The sequence below is a fragment of the Peromyscus maniculatus genome, chromosome 7 (assembly GCF_049852395.1).
Source record: "Peromyscus maniculatus bairdii isolate BWxNUB_F1_BW_parent chromosome 7, HU_Pman_BW_mat_3.1, whole genome shotgun sequence".
Taxonomy (NCBI): Eukaryota; Metazoa; Chordata; class Mammalia; order Rodentia; family Cricetidae; genus Peromyscus; species Peromyscus maniculatus.
This window is the reverse complement of record NC_134858.1, coordinates 64,069,967-64,087,485: the sequence shown is the minus strand read 5'-3', so window position 1 is coordinate 64,087,485 and position 17,519 is coordinate 64,069,967. Positions and strand designations below refer to the sequence as shown.

At 41.0% G+C, this 17,519-nt stretch overlaps 1 protein-coding gene across 2 annotated transcripts in view; it reads left to right on the top strand.

Annotated features, from left to right (window-relative positions):
- Usp3 (ubiquitin specific peptidase 3) overlaps nt 1-17,519 on the top strand; it is a 74,743-nt gene that overhangs the window by 45,525 nt on the left and 11,699 nt on the right. For both annotated transcript variants that reach the window (XM_006979311.4, XM_076576566.1), the window contains exons 5-9: nt 2,078-2,159; nt 3,998-4,080; nt 5,564-5,677; nt 8,170-8,283; nt 16,776-16,922. In XM_006979311.4, coding sequence (XP_006979373.1) covers nt 2,078-2,159; nt 3,998-4,080; nt 5,564-5,677; nt 8,170-8,283; nt 16,776-16,922 — 540 coding nt within the window. The remainder of the gene's footprint in view (nt 1-2,077; nt 2,160-3,997; nt 4,081-5,563; nt 5,678-8,169; nt 8,284-16,775; nt 16,923-17,519) is intronic.

Below are 17,519 nucleotides of genomic sequence, written 5' to 3'. Positions count from 1 at the left end.
AGTATTTGGCATTAAAAAGTTTATGCTGAATGTATTGAAGATCTGCTTTGAAGACAGGTTTCTGTATTATTATTTTGAAGAGAAGTTATGTTCAAGCGTCTGAGTGTGCACTTTGCAAATAAACCGCAGCATAGGACCTCAGTTTCTTCTTCTTTTTCTTGGTAGAAAAGTACATAGAACTTGAAATTACAAAGAGCTTTGTGACCCTAAAGAAACTAAAGAATTTATGTGAAGACTTGTCTTGCTGTAGCCAAATTGCTTATTCAGATAAAACTCCAGATAAATAGAAACCCACAGAGCAATGCCTTTGAAGCTACATGTCATGTAATGACAGCTGCCTCAAGTGAAATCCGTGTGGCTCATCACAGATCACCCACATTGTCAGGTCCATCTGATTTGTTTTGGCAATTGATGTATTGAAAGTATTGTGAAAATACGCCATCTAGAATGTCTCTTGATGTTGTAAGTGTAAACTAGTAGAATATTTCAAAATAAACAGAGGAAAAAATACATTTTGTTCCAACATTATATGATATCTTTGGTGACTAAAGTTTTTTATGTATGTCTCACTGCCGGAATAGATTATAAGCTGAAAGGGAAGAACCAAAATAGTTAACATGTTGGGTCCAGGTACTTTGTGTCATTTTTTGACTATTTCCTTTTTTAAAGTGCTTTTAGTTCTCTCATTGGAGGTGAGCAGCATGGGGCTATATGTATGACTAGAGACAGAGGCCCTGAAAATCCTCCAAGTCACTGAGAAACTGGCTGTCAATTCTAATTAAGTTTAAATAGCTACACATAGTAAGGAGTGATCATTGTGTTGGATAGTGTAGGTCTAGAGCAGTGATTCTCAACCTTCCTAATGCTGTGACCCTCTAATATACTTCCTCATGTTGCGGTGACCTTGAACCATATTTTCATTGCTACTTCATAACTGTAACTTTTCTCCTGTTATGAGTTATAATGTAAATATCTAATATATGACCCTGTTGAAGAGTCTTTTAGCCCCCAAAGGGATTGTGACCCACAGGTTGAGAACCACCTGTCTAGAGGAGTCTACTATTTTGAGGATTGCAGTATAAAATAAAACTTGTATTTTAAAAAGCCAAATGCTTTATTTAGGTAGTTTAAACCCAAAAGGTATTGGTCATGTTTACTAAGTAGCATGGACATTTGTTCGTGTGACTTTATTTCCAGAACTGGTAAAAAGAATAGTTTAATGCTGGAATTAGTCAGTGCATTTTGCCACCAGAGGTCACAAGCGGCTTGAAGCAACTGATATTAGACCTATGTTTCAAAGACTGTAGTTCATATGGAAGTTATGGAAAGAGAAAAAAGTAGTATGTCTTTGTTCATTTCAAATTGCAGAAGAGTTGGCAGACTGAAAGCCTGTTCTATTATTCAATATTAATTTTTATTTTCTTCAGGTTAGTTCTCCTGATAGTAGCTTTAAGGAGATATTTTTAGGATGGGAGTAACTCTGATGAATTTTAAGCAAAGATTTTTCCAATATAGTAAGGATTTATTTTCAAATGTCCTTTGCAATATAACTAAATCAGATGAGTGAGTTTATACATGCCTATGCGCTTGTGCTAGCTCATTCCTCACAGACTGAAGTGAGTCCACTAAGGCAAACAAGTGAAATTTGACACCTTTTCTAGATTAAGAAAGAAACAGCATATTATTTGAGACTAGCTGTTAAGTTTCCTGTCAGTCATGTAAGGCCAGGGTTTTCCTGTTGTCATGAGGAACAGGTCTTCGGAATTTTGAAGCTTCACAATCTATTGGTTAGATAGAGGGGTGGTGGGGCAGGCATATCTCACAGACCACAGCTCCTGACCAGCTTTGTTGGGAGTAGTGTCCACTCTCCCCTGCTGTGAAGGAGCAGTCGGGACTTCCAGGGAAGTAAAAAGTGTCAGATACTGTGGGCCTAACTGGTCATTTGATGGCCTCACAGAGCAGCCAGACAGGATTCTGTCTGCCGTAGACACTGAGGGCAGCTTGGGGTTATCCTTTGGCCTGCTGTGTAGCATGTATTCATTAATGTCTTTTAAACTGTCTGTTTATATTTTAATAGCTCAGCTTTTACAGCTGACAGGCATAGAAAAAGAAAATTATTGGAAAACTCATCACTAAACAGCAAGTTATTAAAAGTAAATGTAAGTAATTAAATTTTATTCCTGTGTAAGAGTTAAGATCTGATCACTGTTACAGCTCTAACAAGGGCTCTTACCTGCTATAAACTTATTAATGTGTCTTGATTTGAAGTGTTTTGCAAAAATGTTTGCCACTTATAAATATCCCTCTCCCCCCTCTGGAAGTGGTCTGTGTAGCCCTGGTTATCCTAGAATTCTCTGTGTAGACAAGGCTGGCCTCAAACCGAGAGCTCTGCCTGCCTCTGCCTCCGCCTCCCCAGTGTTAGGATTAATAACACCCTGCAAGCAATTCACTGTTGTTTGTTTGTTTGTTTTATTGTTGTTTGAGACAGGGTCTCACTGTGTAGTCCTGGCTAGCCTGAAACTTTCTATGTAGACCAGGCTGGCCTTGAACTAAAAAATCAGCTTGCCTGTGCCTCTTGAGTACTGGGATTAAAGGTGTGGCCCAACACACCCTGTCCACCCTGTCCAGGCAGTGCACTCTTAGTGCTTACTTGGCATCTTCTGTGGTGCTCTCTGAGAGCCTGTCTCCTGGTAAAGTTCCTGTCTGAGGATTTCTGTTGCTATGATCAAACTTTATGACCAAAGCAACTCCAGGAGGAAAGAGTTTATGTGGTTTACACTTCTCCATCACTGTTCATCACTGAAGGAAGTCAGGACAGGAACTCAAACAGGGCAGGAACCTGGAGGCAGGAACTGATGAAGAGTCCATGGAGGGGAGCTGCTTACTGGCTTGCTTCCCATGGCTTGCTCAGCCTGCTTTCTTACAGAACTCGGGACCACCAGCCCTCAGCCTTCCCATCAATTACCAATTAAGAAGATGCCCTACAGGCTTGCCTACAGCCCGGTCTTAGGAGAGCTGAGTTTCTTGAGGTTCCCTCCTCTCTCATGACTCCAGTTTGTGTCAAGTTGACAGACTATCAAGTACAGTTCCCTAGATTCTATTGGTCTGAGCTTTTGGTAGGGTGTTTTTTTTTTGTTGTTTTTTTGTTTTTTTCGAGACAGGGTTTCTCTGTTTTTTGCCTTTCCTGGAACTCACTCTGTAGACCAGGCTGGCCTTGAACTCACAGAGATCCTCCTGGCTCTGCCTCCCAAGTGCTGGGATTAAAGGCGTGCGCCACCACTGCCCGGCTGGTTTTGTTTTTTGCCTCAGGGTTTCATTAATATAATTTCACCATGGAAGTATTCATATTCATTTTGGAAACCACTTATAAATTAACAGTTTTAAAGTTACTACATATATTGAAATGACCCAAGCAGCATTTTTGCCTTGCATTTGATCCTTTGCTGTCACTGGACCACCTATGCCTAAAGTTTTAAGGAAATAGCTAAGGTGCTGTTTGACCCATTTACAGGCAGAGATATTTGGGTTGGACTGGAGGATTTGCCTCATGGTGTAGTATTCAGATACCTTGGGGCATTTGTAGAACTTCAAAAAACCAAGCCTCCGTTTTTAAGAAGTTCAGGTAGCATTTTATGGTTCATGCCCATTGCTGGGAAAACGTCTATCACTTGAGTTGCTTTTCAGTTAAAAGTTGGGGTTTACATGTTTGTAATTTTCAATTTATATTTTTAGTAGAGTCTTTTAATTTATATTAACTTAAAATGTATTTTCCTGTTTTCTTGCATCCGTGGTACTTGTTGATACTTATTTTCTCAGAAACAGATGCTAAAATAGTGTAAGAGAGTTTGTCTGAAATATTCACTGGGCAGAAAAGGGAAAGGAATAAATACTTCCAGATAGGCGTGGAGTTGGAGTTTGAAACAGAGAGCTTGGCTTAGCATTGGTGTTTGAAACAGACATCTTGGCAATGCTGATGGTCTCTTCTTCCATGTTACAGGGAAGTACGACTGCCATTTGTGCCACAGGCCTTCGGAATTTGGGCAACACGTGTTTCATGAATGCTATCCTTCAGTCGCTCAGGTAATGAATGCTCCAATCAGAGGTTTATATATTGGACACTACGGACCAAGAGCAAGGCTCAGTGTTTTCCGAGACTGTTTCTGACTCTGCTCTAGTTCCTGTACTTTTTTCCTCATCAGTAAAGTTGAGAGAATGGTTCCTACTTCATACAGTGGGAGGAAAGATTAAATAATGTAACTGTCTAAACTCCTTCAGGCATTTTTGTTAGACAACCATGGTTAGCTCTTAGTTCTCTTTGTTCCTTGAATGGCTACGGGGGTGGGGGGGGGGTCGGGACACCTCTGTTTGAAAGGTGGGTGGGATAGTGACTGTTTTAGGCCATGTGCATGTTTCTCTCCCATTTTATCCCTCTCAGGTATTTCTTAGCTTTTTTAAAAAATAGCTTTTAAACATGTAAAACTCAAGGCAGATGTTAATGATAGATGCATATCATCTCAGCTACTCAGGAAGCTTAGGCAGGGAGATTGCCAGCTCAAGCCTGGACAACATAGCCAAACCCCACCCAGTTAGAGAAGGAAAAGACAAGTTACAAACAAACAAACAACTTTGTTGAAAACATAAAAGTTCCCTGGCTAAGGGCTATATCTGGCTTTTAGGCTTTAGTCTGTAGACTCCTAGGCTACAGGGAACCTGGTTCAGAGCTTATTTTAGCCACTGGTTAAGTCTCCATCATGGTCATGAAACCATCACAGAGAAAGAGAGTGATAAAAAGAAAGCAGCCAGTACAGCTGACCTCAGTAGAAGAAACTACTCTGAAGTTGTGTACTTTTCGACGTTAATGAGGGATCAAGGCTGGGGTCAGTAATTTTCCCAGTCACATTCCAGTCAAAGAATAGAGCCACGCTGTCTCTGCCTTAGTTAGAGGCTCTGTCTTCCCACTCACCCATTCCTCCTCAGAGAAATCTAGGCACCTCTAATTTGTCCTTGTGATTCTCTGTAGCACTTGTCAATAATGTGATTGGTTTCATGGTTTGTTTTATTTGAGGGGATTATTTTATTGAATACCTGGAAACAAGCACCCTAAAAGAGAAGTGGAAGCTAAGGTGTAGCTCAGGCCATGGCGGGATCCCCAGCACACATGCTGGGTGTGCTGGTGTATGCCGGTAACCTCAGCACTTGGAAGTAAGGCGGGGCCATTAGAAGTCTGAGGTCATTCTTGGCCACCACATAGGAAGTTCAAGGCAAGAGAAGGGAAGATGTGGAGGGAAGGAGGAAGGGGCAGAATAACCTGTGATGGAGGGAAATGGAATTTTTGAAGAGAGGTTTGCTGTCAGTCATTTGTTGATCCCCACAAAGTTGTATACCTGCTGTGAGGGAATAGCAGTGAACTCAGGGAAACAGGACTGCACTGAGTCCTGCCCAATGAGAAAGGAAACGATTACATCTTGAAAATTCTTGTCTAGATTTTGTAGAATCTTTTTTAAAACTATCCTTTAGATTCTTTTCTTTAAAAAATAATTTTCTTCACTTCCTTTTCAAATAGTAACATTGAGCAGTTTTGCTGTTATTTCAAAGAACTGCCTGCAGTGGAGTTGAGGAATGGAAAAACAGCGGGAAGACGGACATACCACACCAGGAGTCAAGGGGACAGCAACGTGTGAGTTATCAGAAATGCCTGTCCGGCTCTGAGTGCACACTGAGGCGCGCTCAGTGACTTTGAGATTGTTGGAGCTAATAAGTAGATTTCATAAAGCTCTTGTAATACTGTGTTAATCTAGCTCATGATCTTAGTAATTGGTTTTTATTTCTGTTTATTACAATGGGAAGGATAGCTAGTGCTGCACTCGTCTTTGCAGACATCTATGTATGCACAGACTTCCAGGTATGGATGTCACTAAGTATTGCTAGTTCATCTTAATCTCTTGATCTGTTATTGATAGTGTTTGGGATAATGAAATTAATAGCCAATTTAATATGGAGGGGTGAAAAACAGAAGTGGTCATCAAGGATCATTTTACATTCAGACTCACTGCAGCTTCGCCCACCTGGGGCTCAGAAGGTCTGCTCTGTTAGACTAATAGAAAGTAACGCATCTTTTCCACACCTTTATTGAAGCAGAGGTATGGATTACCTGTATGCATGGAATGTTTTTCCTACCTGCCTGTCTGCCTGTTTCACTCCCACACATACCCCTTCCCCACTAATTTTGAAAGGCCATTTTCCTTGCCTCTATGAGAGAGAGAGAGGGAGAGGGAAGAGGGGAGAGAGGGGAGAGAGAGAGGAGAGAGAGGAGAGAGGGGAGAGAGGGAGAGAGAGGGGAGAAAGAGGGGGGGAGAGAAAATATGTTAGAATATTGGGCAATGCAGATAGAGCCCCAACATAGAGAAGGGATCATGTGTTGTGTGAAGGGAATTTCCTTTGGAGGCAGCATATAGGATGAATAGGAAAGTGCCTAATTTGCGGGGCTTCCATTGTGTCAAAGTAAACAGCAGGGAAATAAAGGGGAAAATACATGTGTGCAGAAGTTAGGAGAAGCACTATCAGTACTCAGTGTATTGGTATTATTTAGAATTTGGTTACAGACTACAGAAACTAGAGAGAGTTTACTGAAGAACTGTTGGTGAGTCTGCATCACTGGATGTGTTGAAAATCGGGTCCAGAGCCAGCACCACAGCCACAGTCATGCACAGACTTGCTGGAGACAGTGCAGCCGTTGCTCACCCCATGGCCTTGGGGTGGTACTTGTTACCTGTGCCACCTCCAAAGAGGGTCTGGTGCTGTCTCTGCTTTTTGTCACCTAACCCTGCTTCAAGTGTGCAGAACCCAGACCATGTGCTGTGCCCTCTTAGCCTTCCTTGCAGATGGAGCAAAGTACATAGGGCACCTTACAGCTGTTCCAGTGTCTGTTGGGACGTAGGCCAGTGTACACGGTTTGCTGTCAGAGAGAACCTTCAGTCACGTATCCAAGAGTGCTTAGTTACATTGCTAGATCTAGTAACCGAATTCCAAGTGTATCAGTTTAGCTACATGCACAGAAGAATCAAAACTAACTAACTTAAATTAAATATCCATGGTTTTTATTTCTCATGTGAATTTAAGAGATTATCTGTTGAGAACTATTTTGCAAAGTCATAAGGCTCCTTCTTGCTCAGGGGAGCAGCTTTTGTCCACATAGTCCCAGATAGTGGGGAGCTCTCATTACTAAAGTGTCCTAGCAATGGGAAAAATAAGGGGTTGCTAAGGACTACTTTTGTTCTGAGGAAATTCCCCAGAAGTGGCATACTCCCGGGTTTTTATTTTAGGAGTTCATCTGATTGATTGATTTTCTAGATTGATTAAAAAAAGGGGGAGGGGGTTGTCCTGTCCCTGTGAAAGAAATGAAGACTAGCTGCTGGGGGAGGAGCTGGGAGAGCACAGAGCAGTGCACATAGTGACTGTGAAGTGATCAGGGAGATGCCCAGTAGAAGTTCCTGTCAGAAATGGGAAAAACCTAAATAAAAGCAGTCATGAAGCCCAGACATGGTGGGCACACCTTTAATCCCAGCAGAAGCAGAGGAGTTGGAGTCTGAGGCCAGCCTTGACTACATAGCAAGTCTAAGATAGCCAGAGTACATAGTGAGATCCTGACACAAACACCAAATATCACCTGACCAAAGTTCCTTCTAGATTGGGTTTATGGGTCAGTGTGTGGAGTTAAGCCCTGAAGCCTTGTGACCATGCGTACTGTCTGAGGGAGGCAGAGATGAATAGGGACAACCTGGAAGGGCCCTGCTAGGGAAGGAGACCGGCAGGAGATGGGGACATTCTATTATTGTTGACATTTTTTTAAGTGAGCATGTTTAAGGAATTTGCTTGTAAATTATCCACTGCTTTATTGTTTTGTATGTTTCCTTTAAATTTAGTGAACAAAAGGATAGTACCGTGACACATTCAAAGATAACTATATAGTTAAAATTAGTTTTGTCAGCGATACTGCTATTCATATGGGGTTTTTAAATGCTCTCACATAGCTATCGGGCTGAGTTCAGAAGACTCAGCCCTTGACATTTTTTCATTTTTTACTGTCTTTTAGACAGTTGAGCCACATGTGTTGAAATGAAACGATGGCCTTTCGTGGATGCTAAAGCTATCCTCCTCCCTCTGTTCCAGGTCTCTGGTAGAAGAGTTTAGGAAGACACTGTGTGCTTTATGGCAAGGCAGCCAGACTGCATTCAGTCCCGAGTCGTTGTTTTATGTTGTCTGGAAGATCATGCCTAACTTCAGGTAAGTATTGAAGGGCGCTTAGGACATCTGTGCTCTTCCTGCTCTTTCTTAGCTTCCTACAAGACTGATGTTACTACAGACGCTCTAAGCAGCACTTTATTAGATGAGCAGACAGCACTGAGTAAATACTGGTTTATTTAAAGACCCTTATAAGTAGCCCATGTGTGCTAGGAAAATGTAATGGATGACAAATGTTCCTTGATCCTTCTAAGTCTTTTTTTTTAAAGTTTTATTTTTATGTTCATTGTTTTGTCTGCATGTATGTCTGTGTGAGGGTGTCAGAAGCCCTGGAACTGGAGTTACAGACAGTTGTGAGCTGCCATGTGGGTGCTGGGAATTGAACCTGGGTCCTCTGGAAGAGCAGCCAGTGCTCTCACTGAGCCTGGTTCTTTCAAGTTCTACAGAGAAATAATTGTCATCATGTACTGTCTTCTTATCCCCACTGAAGACTGAAGTGAGGGCTGGGGCTCAGTCGTAGAGCACTAACCTGATGTGTGTGAGGAGGGGAGGCCACAGGTTCAGTCCGTAACGCTGCCGCCACACACAAAGGAAGGAAGGAAACCGTGGAAACCCACAGTGCAGGCACTGTGCTGGCCAGCTTCTAAAGCTCTGGGACAGTCACTCCAGGTTGACCAGGAGTCTCACTCAGGGAGATAGTAGGGCCAGTCCTGCTTAGTTACCTGCCCTTTCTCTCTGGTAGCTTGTCCTGCCTCTCGTGGTTACCTATCCCTGTGATAATTTGGGTCATTACAGATATATGGTATGCCAGTGTTTGCTACATTTGGCTGACTTTATTCTTTTATTGAAACATGTTATAGCTCTTAGAAGTCATGATTTGGCACCTTGAATATATCCTTTGTTTAAAAATCATATGTCGTAGTGAAACTTAACAATATATCTTGTACCTTTTAGTACAGAGAAATGTTTAAAAGGTAAAAGATCAAAGTCTTGTAATTTACTGCTTACCAAGTGAGTTGAGCCTCTGAGTGTCTGACTGAACTGCCATTAACCCTGGGTTTGTAAGTCTCATCTCAGAGACTCCTAAGAAACTTACAGTCACCTGAATCTAGGCAGGAAAAGCAGAAATGACAGCTCAGATGCCACTCATCAGTCTTTAAATTTACGTATCATTGTAGTTCCCATTTATTGAATGTGGCAAGCCCTAAGTGCTTTATCCTTATTAAAAACCAAGCAACAGCTGGGTGGTGGTGGCACACGCCTTTAATCCCAGCACTTGGGAGGCAGAGCCAGGTAGATGTGAGTTCAAGGCCAGCCTGGTCTACAGAGCGAGATCCAGGATAGGCACCAAGACTACAGAGAAACCCTGTCTCAAAAACCAAAAACAAACAAACAAACAAAAGAACCAAGCAACAAAGCATTTTGGCCAAGGCAGGACGTGTTACCGCTAAGTTTAGAGACGTCAAAACAGAGAAGCAGCTTGCTCAGTCTTACACATCTACCCAAAGTCTTTAGGAGTTGGTTCATAGCAGATGTGGCTTGAGTTTCCTTGGTCCTTCCATCTCAGATGTATTTGACACACCCATATTTCGATCCAGTGCAATCTGCTTTTCTCCAAATATCACCTCATCACTGTCCTTTCTGGTTTCTATAGTCCAGCTGTGAGCATGGTTTAGTTTAACTGCTGAGTTTACTGATTTTAGTATTTCTGCTGATAAATGAAAGAACTTCAGAAGAGATGATTAGGTTGAGAAATTTACTCAGTCTTTCAGGTGATTTCTGACACACATGAATTCTGATGTCTGTTAACTTACTGTTGGGTATCAGCTGGTCTTTCTTTTGGTCCTGCAGTGATTGTTCTCCATTTTTGTGTACTCAAAGAATTTCCCTTTGTTGAAGGACGAAGGTCTTGAGATTGTCACCACACAGCACCGAGTTACAAGCCCAGAGGTGGAACTTGCTTTGCTGTGAGTTCTGTGAGGACACTGATAGCAGGTTCACTGAGCTCTGTGGGTAGGACTTTCTTCTCAAGGCTCTTACAGATAGGTGTGGTTCTTGAACCATGGTCATGCAGAAGCACAGTGAGTCTTGAATTATACTTCCATTGTATTTACTTATAACCCTGACCATTTTCCTATTTGTAAATCCTGTTTTCCTTGATTAAGACAGGGCAAGGTCTGGAGAAACTGACTCCTGGAATGAACTTAGAGGGTTCTGAAAAACATGCATGTAGAAGTAGGAGCATCTTTTATTTACAAAGTGAGCATGGGCAAAAACCATGAATGCAGCCAGCCGCTTTTGTATACATGTCAAGGCTACTTTCCCCCACTGGAACCAAAAGCCAGTTACCTAGCAGGGAAAGTTAGTTCTTCACATTCTAGTGTGCATATCCACTTACTATATATACCCCTGGCTTCCTAGTATGCCCAGCCTTGTCCATCTTTTTTTTTTTTTAAATACATCCAGCCTTATTTTAGTAGGCCAAATATGCATGGTTCAAAATTTAAAAGATTAAGATTAAAATAGGCACTGAGTGTTTTCTTTCACTCAGTCCCTCACTGTCCTTCTGTTTTCTGGAAGCAACCAGTTACCTGATCTCCATGTGTGCTTTCAGTGGTAATCTTTGTACATGTTCAAGTGTATTTAATTTTAAAAATAAGTGGTTCTATGAATAGCCTCTTTACTGTAGCTTTGTAGATTTGTTTATAGGTATGTGCATGTGTGTTGCTGAGATGGACAGCCTGTGTATGTATATATGTATGGTTATTTGAATGCAGACTTGCTGGGTCAAAGTGTTTGTGCTCTTGTAATAGATGGTCTTTTATGGTAGTCTCTGGTACTCCTGCTTCCATCAACATGTGTTTGCCTTGTGGTCTGGCTGTCTGTTTGCCCTGTGGTCCCAAACTCTTTGTTTAGGATCTAGCATTATTCACCCATGGAAGCCTCTTTAGAAATTCAATCAGCTCATGTGGTACTCACTTGCATTTCATATTTACTTGCCATTTCTGCTTCCATGTACAACCTGATTGCCTCAACTTCCTAAAACATAACTTTTTTTTTTTTTAAAAATTCAGTTCTTATTATAATTCATGTAAGGCATGGGGGAATGATTTCACCTTATGTTAGTGGTTCTTGGCTTTCTAGACAACATAAAAGATCTTTTGAGATTTTCAATCTTTTGGGATATTTGTGAAAGAGGACTTTAAAATACTACGCTGTTCTTTATTTAAACAGCATTTGTTCTGGTAGGAGGTGTGCTGTTGCATGCTTCTGCATTGTTGGTAAACACATTCATTTCTGTCATTTTCAGGTTTTATATGACAGTGCCAAACACTGGGCAAAAAATAGCTCAATATATTTTAGTTTTGTAAGTGTTCTGGCCAAAAGAGTAACTTACAATGCTTTTATGAATGTTGACATATTTTAAATATGAATAGAACTTAAAATTCTACCAGGTATGCAAACAGCCTATTAATAAATCATTCAGTCAAGAGCCATTAATGAGATAGGTGTGATGACTCACATTTGCAGTCCTTGTTCTCAGGACTGAGTCACGTGGATTGCAGGGTTGAAGTGGGCTACACATACAATAAGACTTTGCTCCATCTTCCATTCCCAAAGAAAAAGAAAACTCTAATATGTTTTAGATATTTTAGAGGCTGTTTATCCTAGACTAATAGGCTTTATGGACGCATGTCTTACTCTTTTTTTCTTTGTTGTTTTTTGGGACAGGGTTTCTCTTGTGTAGCCCTGGTTGTCCTGGAACTCACTCTGTAGACCAGGCTGGCTTCAAACTCGGAGATCTGCCTGCTTCTGCCTCCTGAGTGCTGGGATTACAGGCGTGCATCACTACAACTGTGTTGTTGGGGGTTTTCACTCTTTTTCTCTTTGAGGAACCGCCACTCAGCTTCCAAATAAATCACACACAGAGGCTTATGCTTAATTATGAATGTCCGGCCTTAGCTTGCCATGTTTCTTGCCAGCTTTCCTTAAATTATCCCATCTACCTTTTGCTTCTGGGCTTTTCCCATTCTCTTACTTCTGTAAATCTTACTCTTATTCCGTGGCTGGCTGTGTAGCCGAGTGGCTGGCCCCTGGAGTCCTCCTCCTTCCTCTCTGGTTCTTTGATCTTTCTCGCCCAGATTTCTCCTTCTATCAATTCTTTCTGCCTGCCAGCCCCACCCATCCTTTCTTCTGCCTTGCCATTGGCCATTCAGTTCTTTATTAGACCAATCTGGTGTTTTAGACAAGCACAGTAACAAAGCCTCACAGAGTTAAACAAATGAAACATAAAAGAATGCAACACAACTTTACATCATTAAACAAATGTTCCACAGCATAAACAAATGTAACACATCTTAAAATAATACTCTACAGCATCGGTTTCCTCATCTAATGTGGCAGCTCTACTTCAGTGTAGTCTCCCGAGTAGCTGGGGAGAATACAGACCCCACTTGTGTATGATGATTTTAGACCATCAGATGTTTTAGACAAGCACAGTAACACAGCTTCACAGAGTTAAATAAATGCAACATAAACAAAAGTAACACACTTTAAAATAATATTCCCCAACACACCTGTTATCTTACTCCTGTTTTGACGTGTGGTATTAGGAATTGGACTTAGAGCCTTGCACATGGTAGGTAAGTGCTCTACAACTGAGCTATCCTCAGCCCTTTTTAATTTGAGACAAGGTCTCATTAGGTTGTCCATGCTGACCTAAACTTAGGATCCTCCTGCCTCAGTCTCCTGAGTATCTGGTGAGAATACAGACCCCACTTGTGTAAAGTTATTTTTTTTGTTTGTTTGTTTTTTTTCTGTTGAGATGAGGTCATTACTTGGTTGTCTAGGCTGGTCTGGACTTGGTGATCCTCCTGCCTCAGGATTACAGGCGTCCTCTGCCACATCAAACCTAGCTGCTCTTGGCTCTTAGCCATCTTGTAGATTATTCTGTTTTTAGGCAGGACCAATACATAATAACACACATTATTCAGTGTGTTGCTTTCCAACCTGACCAGGTGCTTCATTGGTGACAGTTTGTCTGGTTATTCTTTATCAAAATAGTCATTTGTCTTCAAAATGTGTGTCTTAATATGCCACAAGTTGTTATGAAGAGACCGACCCTTACCCCTTGTCCCCTCTACTGTGTTCCATCAGTGTATCCTTTCTTGGCCTTCCATTTGGAAAGGACACTTCCAGGTCTGTTAGGCATCTTGTATTGGCAGTGTGATTTCTCATATCACTTTGAGAGATTGTCTGCCAGTCTTTTTGTAGGCATCAAAGAAGAGGATAATCTTAGGTCTAACAATTTGATTGTAAAGAACCCCATTAATATCGAAATCTTTGTTATTTCCTTTAGTCTTTTCTCTTCATTCTGGTGTGTCATGGAGACTGCATTTGGGTCTTCATAACCCATTTCTTCATTTGTTCACAAGCAGTTACTGGTGACACCTGAAACATACAATGTGCATGTCATTTATCCCAATTACAAAGCAAGAGAAATGTAAGGTAGCTAAAGAGGATTCTAAACCTGGATTATGTAACTGGGAGACAACTGAAAAAATAAGATACTAAATAATACTTAGACTCATTGACTAATCTGAAAGTCTTTAAAATAAAATCAATCAATTATATAGTGCTGGAAAGATGGCTCATTGGTTAAGAACACCTGTTCTTGATTTGATTCCCAACACCTGCATGGTGCTCCAGGGGATCCATCAACTACTTCTGGCTTCCATGGGCACCAGATGTGCATGTGACTTGATATACACAAAATAAAATAAATCACTTACTTTTACTTCTCTGAGATAGGGTCTCTGTGTAGCCTGGCTATCCTGGAACTCACTGTGTAGACCAGGCTGGCCTCAAACTCAGGGATCCACCTGCTTCTGCCTCCTGAGTGATGGGATTAAAGGTATGCGCCACCACTGCCCAGTCACCTACCTACCTACCTACCTTCCTTCCTTCCTTCCTTCCTTTCCTTCCTTCCTTCCTTCCTTCCTTCCTTCCTTCCTTCCTTCCTTCCTTCCTTCCTTCCTTCCTCCCTCCCTCCCTCCCTCCCTCCCTCCCTCCCTCCCTCCCTCCCTCTCTCTCTCTCTTTCTTTCTTTTTTTTTTAATTTTTCCTTTCTTTTTTTGCTTTATTTGAGACAGGGTATCACTATGTGGCCATTGGCTGTTCTGGAGCTCACTATATAGAACAGGCTGCCTTTGAGCTCGAGGTCTCCCTGCCTCGGCCTCCCAGGTGCTGGGATTTATCTATGTATTTCTTAAGGGATATAGTGTAAATGCATTTTTAAATTCAGAATCAGGAAAAAAAAAGCAGTGACATTAGTTTTGCTAAATTTCAATCTTTTTCTTTTTTTTGAGCTGAGGATCTAACCCAGGGCCTTGCACTTGCTAGGCAAGTGCTCTACCACTGAGCTAAATCCCCAACCCCAAATTTCAAAATTTTAAACAGAAACTTGTGAGCTCATGTAAGTTGAGAATGTTTAGGGTATTAAAGAATCATAGGATAATTGGGAAATTCTTTAACATACATCAAGCAGATTGTTTTTTAAAGGGATAAGTATGTGTTCACCTCATGAAATTGTTGTAAGGTATTTGCATGGTATATTTTAGAAAAAAATGTGGCCTAGATTATTTGGGGTAGAGTGAAATTTTTGTAGACTTGCAGATAATCCTGCTCTTACCTTGAGTCATGAAAACAGGTGGATGTTGTGCTGAACTGGTTTAAAGCCTTCCTTTGTATGTAGATGTCTAACTATAAGCTTTGGGTATCTTTGGGCTATACTCTTGAGAGTTGTTTTGTGTTTTGATTTTTGTTTTTGAAACAGGGTTTCTGTGTAGCCCTGACTGTCCTGGAACTGTAGACCAGGCAAGCCTCTAACTTACAGAGACCCTCCTGCTTATGCCTGCTGAGTGCTGGGATCACAAGTGTGCACTGCTACTGCCTAGCTGAACTTTTGACAGTTTTATTTATAGTAACTTTAAAAGTATTTGAACATAATATTGTTAGTTGCTAATTTTATACTTTAAAGCAAGCTATAGTGAATAAAGTAACTTCTGATTTTTAAGTTCCATTAATTAGGAGACTGCTCATAGTTTGTAAGTTCTAGGAAAGGGAAAATATATATATTAAGGGAAACTATATGATTGAAAGAGAATTTGTCTGAAAGAGTGACTCTTAAAAGTCCCCCAGAACAATTTACCATTTAAGGAGATCCTTAATTGTGAAAGGTGTATAGGACACTTCTGTCATAGTTTTAGAATACATTTGATATATCATCGTTTCTTTTATTTGGATCTCTTTATTGTTGTTCATTAGTCATTGATCTGGGTTAGTGTAAGAATGCCATGAAGTCTCCTCTCCCAAATATAATGTAATAAGTAATAAGAAAGTATGTTGCTATGTGTATTTAAATTTAGGGTGGTGCACAATTGTGTATGAGTCAATGCATTTTTAAAAGAACATACTCTCTAGCCCAAAAGATGGAAGTACAGAATATTAGATATCTTGAACTCATTTTGTGTGTGTGTGTGTGTGTGTGTGTGTGTGTGTGTGTGTGTGTGTGTGTACACACTTATGGAGATCAAGGGTTGACATCTGGTCTTTTTGGTTTGAGACAGAGTTTCTCTGTAGCTCTGGCAGTCTTGGAACTCACTCTGTAGACCAGGCTGGCCTTGAACTCAGAGATCTGCCTTGCCTCTGCTTCCTGAGTGCTGGGATTAAAGGCATGTGCTATCATCACCCAGCTTGGTATTTCTTTTTTAAATAAATTTTTTAAATTAGTTGAAAAAATTTAAATTTTAAAATTAACTTCTCTCCTTCCTTTACTTTTCTGTTTGAGATGAGGTAGCCCCCTGAATTAGGAGCTTGCTGATTGAACTAGACTGGTTGACCTGGCTGGGGAGCCCTAGGAGGTTCTTGTGGTGCTTCTTGCCTTACCAGTGCTGGGATGATGGCACTTGTGTGATACTGTTTCACTTGGGTTCTGGGGATTGCACTCAGGTCCTCATGCTTGTAAAGACTGACTGACCTATCTCCCTACCAGGCCCAATAACTAATTCTTAGGTTGAAGAATGAGTTTTTAAACATATATAAGTGTTCTAAATTTCTTACTTCTTTTAGTGAAACTTAGACATGGTTTTCAGGTTAGGTTAAGTTAAAGATTTATGTCCTTTTAGAGAGGACCCATGGGAGGGTGGGAAATTTCAGAGTCCATTTAAGAGGTACAGATTTGTGTGCTGTCTCTAGGACTCTCTTGTAGGACTTTAGATAAGTCATATGCCACCCCTCCCCTAATTTGTCCCTTAATTTATTTCTGAAGTGGAGAGGTCAGTGAAAATCACTGCAAATCCAATTAGCTCTAATATTCCACGGTTTTTGAAATGAAGAGAAATATGTGTCATGTGTGGAACTGGTGAGACAGAGGGTGGGAATCGGAGGCATGCTTGTGAGCATGGGGCTGCAGTCCTTCATGATGTTTGATGGACATGGAGAGCCTCCCTACATACTGTTTTTGTTTACTTCAAGGGGTTATCAGCAGCAAGATGCCCACGAATTCATGCGCTACCTTTTGGATCACCTACACTTGGAACTTCAGGGTGGCTTCAATGGTGTTTCCAGATCAGCAATTCTACAGGAGAATTCTACTCTGTCTGCAAATAACAAATGCTGCATGTAAGACTTAGCTTACTTTTGCTCTACTCAGAAATGTGTGTGGTGTATATATGTGTGCGCATGCACTCGCACACCTGCCACCTGCTTTTGCATTTACATTTACATCTTGATGTGGTTCTCATTATTTTTGGTGAGATTTAATTAGCATTTAAAAGATTTTCTACCAGATATACTGAATAATGTAATACTACTGAGAGCAGGGACCCAATCTGTAATCTCAGAACATTGGATTGTGGGTCCAATTCCACACTGAGCTAGTAGTGTCTCTTGCACACACAGTAGTAATGTTTGCTAAAAGCATTTCTTTCTTCTTGAGTAAAACTGAGAAATTAGTAAGTTTTCTGAATTTTTCTTGTCCCTTACTGTGAACAAAACCTTTTGTCTTGTTTCCTCTGTATTAACAGTCTGAGACATACTCTGATATCAGAACAGCTATTTTGCTGAGAAGGAAAGTCTTTATTATTTCAGTATGGATTCTAGTTATTTACATCTTTTAAAGACAGCTTTACTCTGTAGCCCTGGCTAGCCTGGGACTTCCAGAGCATGCCTGCTTCCTGAGTCTGCACCGTGCTCAGCCCTTCTCAGTTGTCAGTATTC